Below are 16,282 nucleotides of genomic sequence, written 5' to 3'. Positions count from 1 at the left end.
CTGAAATCTTACTCCTCAGAAATGCAGGCTGTGGTACAGGCAGATGGAGGCCACAGAAAATATTAAATACTCAGAGAGAAACTTAAATAAATACCTGTTCTGAATTACTTTTGTTTTTGTCCATATCAATTGTAGTTAATGCTGTAGAGGGGGCTCTAATTTCAGAAACACCCTGTATATATGTATATATATGTATATATATATATATATATATATATATATATATATATATATATATATATATATATATATATATATATATATATATATATATATATATATATATATATATATATATATATATATATATATATATATATATATATATATAAAATATTTTCTGTTAAAACAGAATTCCATCAAATATAAGGAGCCCGTAAAAATACCAAAATGTAGAAAGTTAATGCTATATTTCAGAGACCAACTGTCTCTCTCTCTTTGGGCAAGTGTAAGGTATTATGGTATTGTTTGAATTTGTAACAGCCTTGTGTGGATTGTTTGGCTGTTTTACTTGGCCCCCTGTGCTTTTGTTATGTTGGTGCAAGGCGACGTTTGCTGCCCACTCTTTTTTAGATTCAGTTAAGGTTAGCCCAGCAGCAGATTAACATCTCGACAGCAACGGGTGATGGCTACCTGTTGGGAGCTGCAGGTCGAGAAGGAGATCGTCCTGCAGGTTGAGGATGAGGTTGGCAGTTAAGTACTCGACAGCAACAGGTGGTGGTTACCTGCTGACCACTGTAGGTCGAGGAGGAGGTCGTCCTGCAGGTCGAGCTTGATGTCCTCCAGTATGGAGTTGTTACTTGGAGTAGCTGGTGTTCACTACTTGTATGTGGTCTGCGGTTCAAGGATGAAGGATGGTTAAATCATAATCACTACAGGAAGATTCATCCTTGTGACCCCTGAGGGTGTTGTAGATGTGAGTGAAGTCTACAGTTTATATTATTACTTATTGTTTATTGCTGATGGTCTGTGGTTGTTTCCACGTTTATTATTAAGTGTGTGGCTCAGGTGTTTATGTCATTAATGTTGATGTTGATGAGCAAGTGTATGGCTCTGGTGTTGGGCAGGTTTGTGGCCCTGATAATGTAATGGTGATAAGCTTTATTATTTCATTTATTGTCAACTGCTGTTGCTGTAATCATTTTTATTATGTTTTTGGCTGGAACTGTAACTCAACTGTAAATATGTAAATGAACTAGAGGTAATTAATAAATAGGTTTAAGGCTAATTTGGTCTTTTGCTTTGCTCCCTCTTCCTCGTTTTGCTTTTGGACTCCCTGGTCTCTCCAGTTCCGGTCCTTATTTATTTAGAACCTGATGAGTAAGTATAGCTTAGTTTTACCAGACCACTGAGCTGATTAACAGCTCTCCTAGGGCTGGCCCGAAGGATTAGACTTCTTTTACGTGGCTAAGAACCAATTGGTTACTTAGCAACGGGACCTACAGCTTATTGTGGAATCCGAACCACATTATAGCGAGAAATGAATTTCTATCACCAGAAATAAATTCCTCTAACTCTTCATCAGCCGGCGGCGGGAATCGAACTCCGGCCCATCGAATGACGGTCTGAAGCTCAACCAACTCGGCCAACAAAGGGCTAGAACCTGATGAACCAGGAAGTGGTTCATGACACAATCAATGAATGAGAAAGAGTTACAAAAAGCAGTATTTATACCAGAAGGTCCATAGGTCAGCTGTTACGTCACTCCAGTTGACAATTTTTCTTTAATCTTCTCAACTGCTGGTTGGATTGCTGGTTGGAGGAAGATTTTATCCGTATCATCTAAGTTCCAGGCTCCTTTTGAGAGGTTCATCGTATTTCTTTGTTTAACCAAAGCTGATTCTACCACCTGGAACCCATCTAACCATCGTCTCCTCACAACGGACCACACGTACAGGTATCTGGTTTCATTTTGTTCCGACATTGCTGCCTATAATACTGTGACTCATTCCAATAGACTTTTACATAAGTTAAATAACTTAATAAATAATAGTGCTTGGAACAATCTTCAGCAACAAGATAAAGTTTTAAATTTAACAACGCCCCCCTCATCATTAACCAACACTTAGTTTTAAACCTTGGCTTATCCTTTGCCCTCATGCCAGACCGGAAAAATAACCTAGATTTCACTGTTGCTTTTGACAGATTCATATCTGATAAAAATGGCAGATGAGAAGAGATATGTTTAAAAGTCATCTTACTAACTGCAATAGCTGACCTTAATAAGACATACCCTGTCCCCTGTAGATTTATGAAAGCCATCCGCATGCTACAAAAATTAGATGTTGTAATAAGTAGATCCGACAAAGACGGCAAAATCGTGATCATGGACGAAGACTTTTACCTCGACAAAATCAACCAACTCCTTAGTGACACAAACACTTATGAAAAGTTAACGAAAAATCCCCTCCAAAACGTCCCCATAGAATTTTTTTTAGAAAAGTAAGATCAATTGGCAAAGACAAAAAGAGCATTGAAATTTAAAGTCATCAACTCGAAACTACCTCACTTTTATGGCCTTCCCAAAACTCATAATTTTCCAGTCAGACCTATTATCTCATGTGCCGGAGCTTTCAGTTATAAAATTTCTAAGTGGTTAGCCGGCCTCCTTTCCCCTGTCTGAGGCACATTTTCTCCCAGTCACATTAAGCATTTTGAAGAGTTCTGTCACAGATTCAAAGAAGCACATATACCACTTCACAATATAAAACTTTTAAGCTTAGAAGTAGATTCCATATTCACAAAAGTACAGTACAGGACGTTCTACAGTTTTTGAGGGAAAAATTAGGCTCCTGTTCAGATCGTTTCCCACTACCCCTAGATAAAATAATGAAGTTAGTTGAATTATGTGTATCAAGTAACGTCTTTTCATTTGGGGAGTCATTCTATAAACAAAAATTCGGGTGCAGCATCGGCAGCCCTTTAAGTCCTGTTTTAGCAAATCTATACGTGGAATATATTGAAACTGTAATAATAAACGCAATAAAACCTAAAGACATGCTATGGATGAGATATGTAGATGATATCCCAACATTTTGGGATAATAAGTGGGGCAATTTCAATGAATTTCTATCAAAATTAAATGCATTAGTGCCTAGCGTCAATTTAAAGTTGAATGGGATACAGACAACAAAATTCCTTTTCTTGTCGTTTTAATAATTAGAGACACGACAGAATACAAATTTACCATATATAGAAAACCAACATTTTTCGCTTTCATACATTCACTATTTTAGCTATCATGACATTTCTATCAAGATCGGCATAGCCAGCAATTTATTCCTAAGAGACTTCCGGATTTGCTCGCCAGATTTCATGGAAAAGGAAATTGAACTAATCCATAAGCAGCTTTCATCTTTAAAGTACCCTGATCACATAATTGAGAAAGCGATCCACAAAGCTAATGTAATCTTCTACCGTCCCCCTCAAAACAAGATTAGAGAGATGCCCAGCAATAAAATGAAAATCCCACACCTGGACGGGATTAAGATGTTGACACAGATGCTTGGAAACTCTAACCCTTTTACCGACCCAAATACCTTAGCCAAATCCTGATTAACGTCCATCAAAAGCCAGTCCCCAAAGACACGGGAGTTTACGAAATCCCTTGCCTCGACTGTGACCAATCTTATATCGGTTTCACATGTTAATCATTCCCCTAGAGGTTAATACAGCTTGAATGTTCAGTTACGTATGGAGAACAGAGCTCAGCTATTTTTAGCCACATAACCATAATCACAGAATAAACTGGGATTTGTCACGTATAAATTATAGCAACAATTGTCGGTTCAAAAGCCAGATGGTAGAATCAGCTTTGACTAAACAAAGAAAAACAAAGAAAATATGACGAGCCTCTCAAAAGGAGCCTGGGACTCGGAGATTATAAATAAAACCTTCCTCCAACCAGCAATTAAGAAGAGTAAAGAGAAATTGTCAACTGGACTGATGTAACGGCTGACCCCTGGGTCTTTTGGTACAAGTACCGCTTTCTGTAACTTTCTCATTCATCACACTCCTGAAGAGAGAGACAGTTGGTCTCTGAAATATAACATTAACTTTCTACATTTTGGCTAAAAATATTTATTGCTGCTCATATATATATATATATATATATATATATATATATATACAAATTTCTTTTATATATAGTTTATATATATATATATATACTTTCTTTATATATAAATATATATATATACAATCCTTTTTGCCCCTTCCCAGTTGATAGCATGATTGTTCTCACTAACATATATACCACTGTTATCTCACACATATATATGCATATATATATATATATATATATATATATTATGATATATATATATATATATATATATATATATATATACAACACAAAAAAATATATATATATATATATCTTCTTAAGAATACATTTAAGAACAATACACAATGAAAATGTACACAAGAACAGACACACACACACACTTTTATATATATATATATATATATATATATATATATATATATATATATATATATATATATATTATATATATACCATAATATGTGTGGTGTATATATATATATATATATATATATATATATATATATATATATATATATATATATATATATATATAATATGATCTCATCCTGTTCTTGTAGTATATTTAATACTCAATGGCTAAATAAAGTCGAAACCGGTCGGGTTACACCCTGTTGACATTTGATATATATAATATATATATATATATATATATATATATATATATATATATATATATATATATATATATATATATATATATATATATATATATATATATATATATATATATATATATAAATATATATATATATATATATATATATATATATATATATATATATATATAGCAGTTCTTACATATTTATATATATATATATATATATATATATATATATATATATATGTATATATATATATATATATATATATATATATATATATATATATATATATATATATATATATATATATATATATATATAAATCTCATCCCTTTAATATAAAATTGGTTGACATTTGGGGAACTTCCCCAAATATGTCAACCCGCAGTTCTTAGCATTTAGTATTAAAGGGATGAGATCGCTATTAAGCTTTTGCTCTTTTATACCTTTGTAGCGACCTAATGCATTCACCTAACTACCTGGTACATTATTTAGTGCTAAAGTCAAAGTCAAAAGACGTAGAGTGGATGTTAATGGAACGTGTCCAAATATCTCTGTCTTTTCCGAACACCCGAATCCCGAAACTAATACATTTTAAAAGTACGACTTGACCGCTTAGTGATGAAGTATTTTATCTCGCTTTGTGAAAAGCTGTGAACAAAAAAGTTCTTTTGAAGATTAGATCACATAACCTGTAAAAGGAACAGGATTTTTTCCTCAAAAGCGTTTGTATATTTTCAAGCCATGAAAATGTAGGTTTTCTACTGAATTCTCTGCTTGCCTATTTTTAATTAGTGCATCTTTCAACTCTCAGGATATGACTTCCTCACGGACTGGAACCTCCTCCTGTTCCTTGAAAATCACTCGAGATGTTGCCTCACTTAGAAGCCTGCCTCCTTGCCCATTTCTTTCTGATTTTTCGGGATAGGCTTAAGAATATCTTTATCTGTCACCTTCATGATATACAGTATATACAACTATTGCTAGGCGTGAGGCCTTATTCAACTGTTCAGAATTTCTTCCCTATTTGCCCTTGAATTGCCATTCTGATTCCCTGTGTATTGACAGAAAGGTAACAGCTAAATCCGTTTTTATACTTACCGAATTTTCTGTGTGAATGTGCCCTCTTGTATAGAGCAGTTCTGGGGTGACTGGAATACAGAGAATTAATCTTCTTCAGCTGAACTGATGTCCAGTATCCAGTTACACCCCCTGGAGAGGTCGTCGTGTGAACAGACTCGCAACCGACAATCATTTCGTTTTATATTTCTGTCTCTTTAACTCGCATTTGTGCGAGTGTGCGCGCGCGCGTGTGTGTGAGAATTGCCAGCTATCGATAGTGATTGGTGAAGCCCCGTCTCCTCTCTTCCCAATTGGTCGAGAATGCTATTATATTTATCATAAACGCAGTCCAAGCCTGAGCACACATTTATTTCACTTAGGTGAGGGGCGTTGAATATTGTAGATCGATTTCTTTGCAGTGGCCATTAAGTACATGAGTTACACCACAGAATTTGCTAATGGATAATCCCAATTAAACCATTTCTGTTCCATTGTCTTCTGTATCGACTTTTCTTTCTCTGCTGTATCGCTTTTCCGCGAAATTACCCATCAAAGGGTAATTTACAGCTTTATTACAAAGTAGACGCTACTCATATTTCTGGTCTGTTCCTGCCTGACACATTCCAGTGCAGAATCATTCAATTTTAAATCATGAGAGGCTACACTATGATTTACAATGTTCTTTAATACTTAAGTTAACAATAAGTCTCTCTCAGCCTCGTGGAATCATTACGCAAAACCATAAATTCAGAACCCGCTTTCTCCTCAAACGTTTTGCCAATATTGCACGACTGTCCATGAATAAGACAACACCAGACAGCTTTAATAATGAACAAAATTGCCTTGCGACTGCTGAATCCAGGGAGAGACCGCATACAAGAAATATTTTCGATTTACCTTGCGAATGAAACCGTGATTTTAACTTAATAACAACATATATACAAGCAGTTCGTACAAAATTTCTCACTAGCCTGATGATGGAAAAATGTCATTATTTAGAGCCCGTTATCAAAATCCAAAAAAAAACGTGTGCCCCTCAATGGACCCCTTTGTTCGAAAGTCAACAAAGCTGCAGAGTCATGTACAAGATAAGCGACCCAGACTTCTGGTATTGTTAGAGGAACGTGAAGGAAACAGTTAGCAAGAAACTAACAAGAGTTCTTAGCCCCAAGGTCAATGCAGCAAGCTCATGTGCTCAGAGTATGATCAAAGTGTTCTAAAAGGGTTCAAGTCTTCCAGAATAGTGGTCAAAAATAAGTTGTTCCCTAGACTACAACATAACAGCACACTATAGCGAAGCTTCCGTCATATAAATTTCATAGCAGGCGCGATGAGAGCTCCAAAGAATGTTCTAGGACAACGATGTAATTATGAGAACAAAGTAGAGTCTAATGGCACACATCAATATACAAAGAGACATATATACGTCTAATGTGCCTGTATATAACACAATTTATGGGCTCAGGACTTCCACCTTACCAGCCACTTATTGCTCATCAGAAGACAGATGGTAACAGTCTGCTGAAATCAGACAGCAAATAAATGGATTGTTATTTGAGCTGGGTAAAGGAAAATTGTTTATTAACAGACTAAACTGGGTAGAGGTTAGCCGTAAAATTACTTCAATTAGCTGAAATCTCTACAGCGTCAATTTACCTCTAGAAATCCCTCCACAGTCACGATATGGTCATGAACTGTTGCATTTCAACGGTTCCGTTCATATCGCAAAATTTACAACTTTTTTTTAATGAGCTATTCAGAGGCAAACTGCATAGAAATTGCCTGGTGCACAAAAGCTATTGAAATGTGTCATTCACAGAAATTCAGAGTGAGAAGCAACATCTTTCGAAGCAATCATAAATACTTGAAAATACCATTCAGTTGTTATAGTAGGCTACTATTCTGCAGACACTGTATTCTGGGTGCAAATTCAGGGACTGTTAATTTCATTAATGAATACAGATGTAACCATTTTTCTTCAAAAGCTGCAGATCAGCTGAAACAGTGTTTTTGCGAGTTTTTTATAGACCGTGAAGAATTATGAAAGACAATGCACAGTGAAATAATGCAAGAAATAAAAGACAGGCACTGAATATTGCAACTGCAGGTACTGTCATAGGGGATGGCCGATAGAATAGAACAAATTATTACATCAAATATAATAGTTATACTGAGCACATAATTATTATGGCCCAGAAAAAATATAATAAAAAAATAAAGCGATCTAGTTAAGTTTTGAGAGCCGAGGAACCTTCGTTAATGAGAACATTGAGTAATAATAGCATTTACGACACTCCAACATCGATGCATCTATTCAAAACCATTTAGCGTCACGTCATGACCGCCCGGCCGAAGCTCCCCTTTGGAAATCAGTTGTTCGACAGTGTTTGTCTCAGCAAATATTGCCATGACCCTAAGACAGACTTCAGTGCTTGATGAACTCAAAAGTGTTGCAGCTCACTTTATTTTCTCCCTGTAAGCTCTCGTTTTATTCTCAATTTTGACTTGCATTGTATTTTTTTATTGTTATTTTGTAGTTTTTTCTTTTCATTCTGCAAGTCATGTTAGTTGTTCATTTTCGTTCTAATTTTAAAGTTAAAAAGGTTTTTTTATATTACTATATTTATCAGTTGTCCCTCTTCATAATTATTTGGAGCAAGACAGAAACGGATGCAAAAGCATTCGAGTATAACACTGCTTTTTGCGACAAACCAAATGCTTTTCATATCATGAAAATTAAACAGAAGTAATAAAAGTCTGACTCTGAAAACTTCATATATATATATATATATATATATATATATATATATATATATATATATATATATATATATATATATATATATATATGTGTGTGTGTGTGTGTGTGTGTGTGTGTGTGTGTGTGTGTGTGTGTGTGTGTGTAAAGTTTGTGTGTGTCTCTCTTGTTTTGAGTGACAGGAGAAGTGGCGATTGGACATACGAGTCTAATAAAAAGGTTTCCTAAAAGGAACAGCGACTGTTACTAGACTTAAAGTGTCCTCAGGTTAATAGGAGGTCATCGTGGAGGCTGATTCGTTATGATTTACCTTATTCAAAGAAAGAAGCTAAAAGGAATCTGAGTTCCAGCAAGTCTGAGTGCTCTAAAAGCATTTTCATCAAAGCTCTTGACAAATTTCCATCATCTAAAGATTTCCAAGACTTTCTTCAAAATCCTTCTAACAAACAACGACTGCAAAATTTCTTGCAAAATGAATTCTGTGCCCTGTCAAGACAATATCCAGGTATCAAGTTCTTTTATTCTTTGGCCTCTCGTTGTGTCCACTTACCAGAACAAAGCAGAGTTCAGGAATATGAATGCCAACACGTTGAGGCTGATACAACTTTTTTTTTATCTACTCCAAGATCAGACATTCTGGAAATCAGCCAACAGTTGTGACTGATGCAGAAGACATAGACATTCTTGTTGTGGAGGCATATGTTGCACATGCTATGGAGGGAACACTGGGTGTCAAATGCAAGCAAGGTATCTGAGACTGTAGAGTGCTGTGTTCAGATGAGATAGCAAAGATCATACACCCACTTCACGTCTACAGAGGTTGTGACACTACATCAGCCTTTTTTGGCCATGGAGAAAACGTTGCTCTTCTGAACAAGCCTGCCAGTGGCTACAACAAATTGGACAAGGTCTGCCTATGATGCAAACCTTGAAAGATGTTATGTCCATCTTTATCGTAAGGTATACATATAATGACATAGCAGATCCCTCGGGGAGGCCCGAGCAAGAAAATGAAACTGATGAGACATAAGTCAACAATTAGACTTCCATATGGAAGGGGTGAACTACCGAGCATTCAGTCCTCTGGATTTTGATAAGCCGGAGCCACCCCCAACTCCACTGGATTGCGTGAGGATGGACACTCAAAGAAGGCATATTATGTGCACCTGTGAGCTACACCAAGCCAGCACTCCGAAGGCATCTCAGCGAATCAGTACGGTGACGTCTTCAAGATCCTACAGAAGACTTTGAACATGCTGGAGCCGATGATGATGATGATGAGGATGATGATAATGAATCAAATGCAGAGAATGATGATGGTAATAATCATATTTTCTAATTTCTCTTAGTAGGTACTTTCTCTACCTTTTGATTTCTCGTTTTGATACTAGCTTCCTTTTAGCCATTCAGTGTGTACCATTCTCCTAAGTATTTGTATTCTTTACACAAGTAGCTTTCGTGCGAGTAGGATGTGTCTGTGAAGTGCTCTGTGAAAAGTGCCTGACTTGCGCGATGTTCAAAGTGAATATGAAGAAGAGGAAGGAAAAGAGAAAACAAATACTGTGGATATTAAATCAAGTAAAGGAAAGATCAAACTATCATACAAACATTATCTCATAATTATTGAAGCAGCACGTAAAGATGGAACACTAAAGAAAATACTGGAGAAGGATGAGTCAACCCAAATCGAGAGAGAGAGAGTCAGCAACCTGCGGACATTGCCCTGGGGAAGTTGATGATGAAGGAACTTGCTGTGAAATGTTTGACGTATGGTTCCATTATGAATGTTCAGGTATCGAGGTCAGATACACACCCATATTTCGGAGTGACAACATATTGTACATATGTAATAATTGCAAGAGGCCTGAACAAAGAACACACAAAAAGCTCACTGGAGATGAACTTGAAGAAATAAAAGAAAACAGATACCAAGAGATGGACACTTATTTGCAAGATATCCAGAAAGGAGAAATTTAGAAAAGGCAGAAATGGAGATTCAGGAAACCAGCAATATATCAGTAAATGAGAAAGGTAAACTTAAACCAAAATAAAAGTAGTCTATGTCCAGAAGGATGAAGATGACATTGTCGATAACATTGTAAAGAAAAATCCATGGATAGGTAACCTCATTTCTGAAAATGACGTCCTAAAAGTTGTAAAGGAAATGATGGCCAAAGATGACAAACATAAACACTATATCATCAAATGCACACCACAAATACGAAAGGCTATCTATGATAAAGGTGACAAATTGTGTACACCGTATAGCCGTTGCAAAGTATACGACTGTTAAGCCCCGTACACACTATGCATCATGATGCGCGCAGTGTTGAACGGATGTGTTGAAAAACTGAGTTTTCAACTCGACGCTGCATCACGAGAGTGTTGAAGGGGCGGACCGATTCCATGTGGCTGCGCAGTGATGCATTTGCACTCGGAGTGGGAGGACGTCTGCTCAGCATGTCCGCTCAGCTCCAGCGCCGATGGCTCAATTACATTTTATTGAATTGCATTTTTATTCTGAGATCCATTTGCTCATTAACCTTATCTGCATTTACTTTCTTTCGGAAGTTATTTTTCCTGCTGAAATCCTTATACTCCCTTTCTTCTAATTTTCGTTACGAGACCTCTCTTTTTCTCACCTTCCTCCTGAGGACCTGATCTATCCTCCTGTATTCCTGCACAGCCTTCCAATCTGTATTGCAATTTCTTTTTCCACTAAGTTTCTCATTTCCTGTTTTCACCACTCTTATTCCCTCTTCCTAAACCTAAAGTCACTCACTGCCGACTGACTTTATCTTGAAAAAAAAAAGGTAGTAAGAAGCTAATTTTCTCTCTCAAATGTATATTTTGTAAATATTTTTCCTGAAAAATCGTTTTCTAATGAATTCCCTTTCCGAACATATTTCTACAGGCTCTTATCTCATGTACCCCAAGAGCTCTGCCTTCCCAATATGCCATCTCTTTCTCATTTACCTATTTGTGCACTGGCATGCTCTAAAAACCTGTAATGCACAGATTCAGACTCTTCAAGAAACTCTTGTACTCTAATTCTCTTTCAGTCCTGGCCCACACACATTCTCTATCAGAACTTTCCCTTTTGTCAGGCTCAATCTTACCCCATGCAATCTTCATACTAACACATATGTATAATCCTTGCCCAGAGTTTCATTGATTCCACAATCAATACAACTTCCCAAGCTGTACACTTTCAGCTATCCTCAACACACTGACCCTTTATCCTTACCATTCCCGCACAAAATGTCTTTATTTTCACCTGCATCTCACTCAGTGCCAAACCAGGCCTATGTGTCAAAGGTGAAAAATAATATGGACCGTGGCTTTGATTATAAATGATCACAATCTAGATATATGCATGCTAACGGAGACTTGGCTAAGCAATAATGTAAGTGATTATTCTAAAATAAACGAAATGACGCCAGGGTCCCACATCTTTTACCATTTACCGAGAGAAAACAAAAACGGGGTGGAGTGGGAATCTTTGTCAAAAAAAGTGTACAAAGTACAGTATATCTATAATAAACCAAAATGTGTTCAGTACATTTTAATAGAGCAACAACAAAATTACACACACATAAACAAACACATACAAATCATAACAGTTTATAAACCACCAAGCACAAGTAAGAGATCGTTCCTGGATGAATTCAGTGACTTCCTCGATCTGCTAGCTGATAACAAAAATATACTGATTTGTGGTGACCTCAGCCTTCATCTGGGTGATAACGATGACAAATATGTCAAAGAATTTATAGTTACTTGAAAGGCGCGACCTCGTAAATGTTGTGAAAAAACCAACATCTCTGTTGAACCATACCATTGACCTAATTTACAAAATGTAAACAACGAGATTGTGAGTGACTTACAAGTTGAGCCTGAATGCGTGATATCTCCAAAACATAAACTAGTTACATTTAGTATAAATATCTGGAAAGGCTATACACTGAAAACTATCACTTAAAAAAACAAAACCAACTTTAAAGCTGATGAATTTATTGTTGAGAACCTCAAGAAAATAAGAGAAACAAGCCAGGAGTTCAGGTGTAATTTGAGGAATACCTTGACAGGCCACCAAGTATGTGTAAGCTGTTTTACATTCTATAGCAAAAGTACATTGGCGTCAAACTATAACGACAAATGTCCAGAAGTAACAAGGCAAATAACAGTTAAAGAAAATGCCGAATGGTTTAACAGTGGATTACGTGAAGCTAAGAAAAAGAAAAGAAAAATGGGAGATCTATGGAAAAGATCGAAAGAATTAAGTAGTGAAAATTGGTCACTGTATAAAACAGCCAGAAATCAGTACAACGACTTGATTATGAAAACCGTGAAAATATATTACAATAAAATGTTTAGTGTAGAGAAAAATCCCCAAAAACTCCATGACAATTTAGCCGGAATATTGGGACTCGAGAAAGAAAAAGTTCAACCTGATGTAACTAGTGAATACAAAAACCTGGCCGATAACTTTGTGAGCTACTTTGAAGAAAAATTGAAAGAATCTCCCAGTGATCGCAATGGGAAATAGCAAATTGTGTAAGTTTAAAGAACTGAACATGAATGACTTTGAAAAAACGATGAGAAAAGTAAATAACACCTTATGTGAAAATGACCCGTTTCCCATAAGTGTATAATTATTGTTTGAAACTGTTAATTACTGTTTGGGTTTAATTGGGCAGTTTGTGTATAAAGGTATTTCTGTTGTTGTGGGTTATTAAGGAAGAGGTGTAAATGACTAGTTATGACTAATTGAGTTTGTATATTACTTGTTGTCGATTGTCAATGATTATTTAAGATGTTCTCTTGGAGAGTGGGGAGTATGGGCAGTTAGTTGAAGTCAAGCCCTGTAGGAGATTATTACCTCTCCACCAAAGGATTGTTGTGTGTCTGTATCCATTATATATATATTATTTTTTAAGTAAAGAAGAAGAGAAAAAACCAAGTCTGTGTTTCTTTGCTGCTTCAAGCTATCTAGGCAGTATGGAGAGTAACTTCGACTTGAAACTGATCCATGAGTATGATGGCAGAAACGCACAATCTGTTACGGAGTGGCTGGAGAAGTTGGAGTTGGTTTGCAAGCTTTGCAAAGTTGATGACGTGGCCAGTGTGATTCCTCTGCGGCTTACAGGTGGTGCCTTTGCAGTGTACTTACAGTTATCCACAGCAGATAGGAAGGAGGTTGACAAGGTGAAAGAAGCATTGTTGGCTGCATTTGCAGTTGATCCCTATGTAGCCTATGAACAGTTTGTCAGTAGGAAGTTGCACAGTGGAGAGGCACCGGATGTCTACTTAGCTGAGCTACGTCGACTCAGATCCCTGTTTGGAGGAATTTCTGAAAAAGCTCTTGCATGTGCTTTTGTAGCTGGACTTCTAGAGAGAGTTCGTCAGCTGTTGAGAGCCGGGTCTCGCATGGAGGCCCTCGATCTGGAACAGATTTTGGCTCAGACACGGGCGGTTCTAAAGGATGACCTTCCCTCTGTTTCAGTGGAAACATGTTTTGGCGCCACAGGAAGCTTGGGTTTTGTGCCAGTAGAAACAACAGTTCAGAAATGTCATGTATGCCATGGACCAAATCACTTTGCCAGGGACTGTCTTGCTCGCAACCGAGTAAATGGTCGATTTCGGAGAAGGGTAAAGTGTTATCGGTGTGGTGGAATGGGGCACATTGCGTCAGCTTGTCCGGGAAACGAGCAAGGAGAGGAGGTATCAGCGCCTGCCTCCTCTCCCCAAACCCACTGAGTAAGGTGCTGCCAAGTACTGTTTTGAGTGTAGAGGGTCTTCCCTGTTGCGTGTTAGTAGACACTGGGAGTTCTCAAAGCATCGCTCATGTTTCATGCTGTAAGGCATGGAACAAGTGCGCAGTTAGCATGGTAACTGTGAGTGGGCAAGAATGGGTGTGTGAAGGAATGGGCGCCGTGCACTTGCAGCTCAGTAATGGAGCTACTGCCAGCATTTCTGTGTGTGTAACTACTCTAATGCCACTCGGTTTTAAATTTCTTCTCGGCATGGATGGTGTGAGGGCTCTAGGAGGAGTCACTGTCGATACCCAGGGTGGTGTACGATTTGGAATGGAAGACTCTCTTTTTTCTGCAGCTGCTGATGTGATGGTGGGGGTGGATGAGCGTGATTTTAGTGCAATTTATGATCCTTTGATTAAATGTTGGACAGCTACATGGAAATGGTCTGAAGGCAAGGAGCCTGGCATCCTGGAGAATGGAGTAAAGGCATATTCTGTACCTCAGGAGGCAAAGGACCTGTATGAGTCAGAGCTACAAAGATGGGTGAGTGATGGTTGGCTGCTTCCTTATGATGAGAATAAATATGGACCAGCTAAGGGGCTTATTCCCCTCATGGCTGTTGTGCAGCAAAATAAAAAGAAGGTGCGGCCTGTACAGGACTTCAGAGAACTGAATACGTACATTGATGCATTTACAGCAGACTCGGATGTGTGTTCAGACAAACTACGTGAGTGGCACAGGCAAGGAGTGAATGTATCTGTAGTGCACCAAGACAATTGACTCGGCGAGCAGTGTTCTCATACTGTGGTAGACTGTTAGGCCATTACCCTGTTTGTGGATGGCTGCGAGTGGCGGTAGCATCCATCAAGAGAAGAGTCAATAAAGTCACTGAAGGATGGGACGACGTCATTAATGATGATCACATCAAAATGTGTTTACAGGAACTTCTGGAGAAGGTTAAGAAAGATGACCCTGTGAGAGGACAGTGGAATGTCACCGGTGACAAATTCAAGATCTGGGTGGATGCTAGTTCTCTTGCACTTGGTGTTGCAGTGGAAGTAAATGGTTCCATTGTGGAAGATGCCAGCTGGCTGCGGAAAGACAACTCTTGCCACATCAATATGGCTGAGCTAGATGCAGTCATTAAAGGGTTGAATCTTGCACTGGCTTGGAAGATACAAAAGGTGGAATTAATGACTGACTCATCTACTGTGCATAGATGGATTTCAGATGGACTCTTAGGAAAAAGCAGATTGAAGACTAAGGCTGCAAGTGAAATGCTCATCAGAAGAAGACTAGGAATAGTCTTGTCATTGATAGAAGAGTGTGACCTCCAGCTGTCTATTACACTTGTGTCTTCTGCCAAGAATAAAGCTGACAGTTTGACATGTGTACCTCAGCGCTGGCTGAGGGACCTTGGTTCATGTCACCCTCATAAGTAGTGTGGTCGTTCTCACTGCTCAATTGAATGACTGCCGCACTTGATCATGCTTTAATTTTTCTAATTTGCTCGGGTTAGATATATACAAATTTCTCAGCTACTGTTCTTAGCCTGAATTCTGTTCAACAAGTTCTGATACACAGTGACATATTGTGACTCGAGGAGTATCCCTTAAGCACATACCAGATTGTCATCTAGGAGGCCCAAGATGGCTTCCATTTGGGCTTCGTTGCCGGCCGCCATTTTGTGAATGTGTGGGAGGGTGACTACTTATCTACGCTAACTTAATCTGCGAGTGAAAAAAGGAGCGTACTTGGCAAACAATTCAAAGGGGTTAGAAGGAAATGATGCCAGCCTAAGTTACATTACGTTACTCTCACCAAACAGTTAAAAGCCACACACAGCCCCCTATCCTCCTCGCTAACTCTGGCGTACTCGATCACCTCGGATGAGTCTCATTATTCGGTTTACACAACAGCTAAATTATACCTCCTGTTCCAGAAGGGAGGCTCACTAGATTCTAGGCTAGCTATCAGGCCTCTAGACCTACGGTAAATTTCAGTTTCTACGCCCTCACTCTCGGGCAAATGG

The 16,282-nt window shown here is 37.8% G+C and overlaps 1 protein-coding gene across 1 annotated transcript; it reads left to right on the top strand.

Annotated features, from left to right (window-relative positions):
- Positions 1-625: 625 nt before the first annotated feature.
- LOC136832002 (uncharacterized) lies at positions 626-15,692 on the top strand. The gene is made up of 6 exons (XM_067092486.1): positions 626-685; positions 9,118-9,238; positions 9,733-9,810; positions 13,308-14,248; positions 14,356-14,927; positions 15,014-15,692. Exons 1-6 carry the CDS (start codon positions 626-628, stop codon positions 15,690-15,692), a joined length of 2,451 nt encoding a protein of 816 aa, XP_066948587.1.
- The last annotated feature ends 590 nt before the right edge of the window (positions 15,693-16,282 follow it).

This window comes from Macrobrachium rosenbergii, chromosome 49, assembly GCF_040412425.1.
Source record: "Macrobrachium rosenbergii isolate ZJJX-2024 chromosome 49, ASM4041242v1, whole genome shotgun sequence".
NCBI lineage: Eukaryota > Metazoa > Arthropoda > Malacostraca > Decapoda > Palaemonidae > Macrobrachium > Macrobrachium rosenbergii.
Note: the sequence above shows the minus strand (reverse complement) of the source record. Positions and strands in the feature narration are given on the sequence as shown.

Excerpts from the sequence above, each read along its gene's own strand:
- LOC136832002 (XM_067092486.1), top strand. The coding sequence starts at position 626 with ATGGCTACCTGTTGGGAGCTGCAGGTCGAGAAGGAGATCGTCCTGCAG. Across the intron at positions 9,811-13,307 it reads AAATGCAGAGAATGATGATG|ATGTTCTCTTGGAGAGTGGG; the intron begins GTAATAATCATA and ends TGATTATTTAAG. Across the intron at positions 14,249-14,355 it reads CCTCCTCTCCCCAAACCCAC|GCATGGAACAAGTGCGCAGT; the intron begins TGAGTAAGGTGC and ends TCATGCTGTAAG.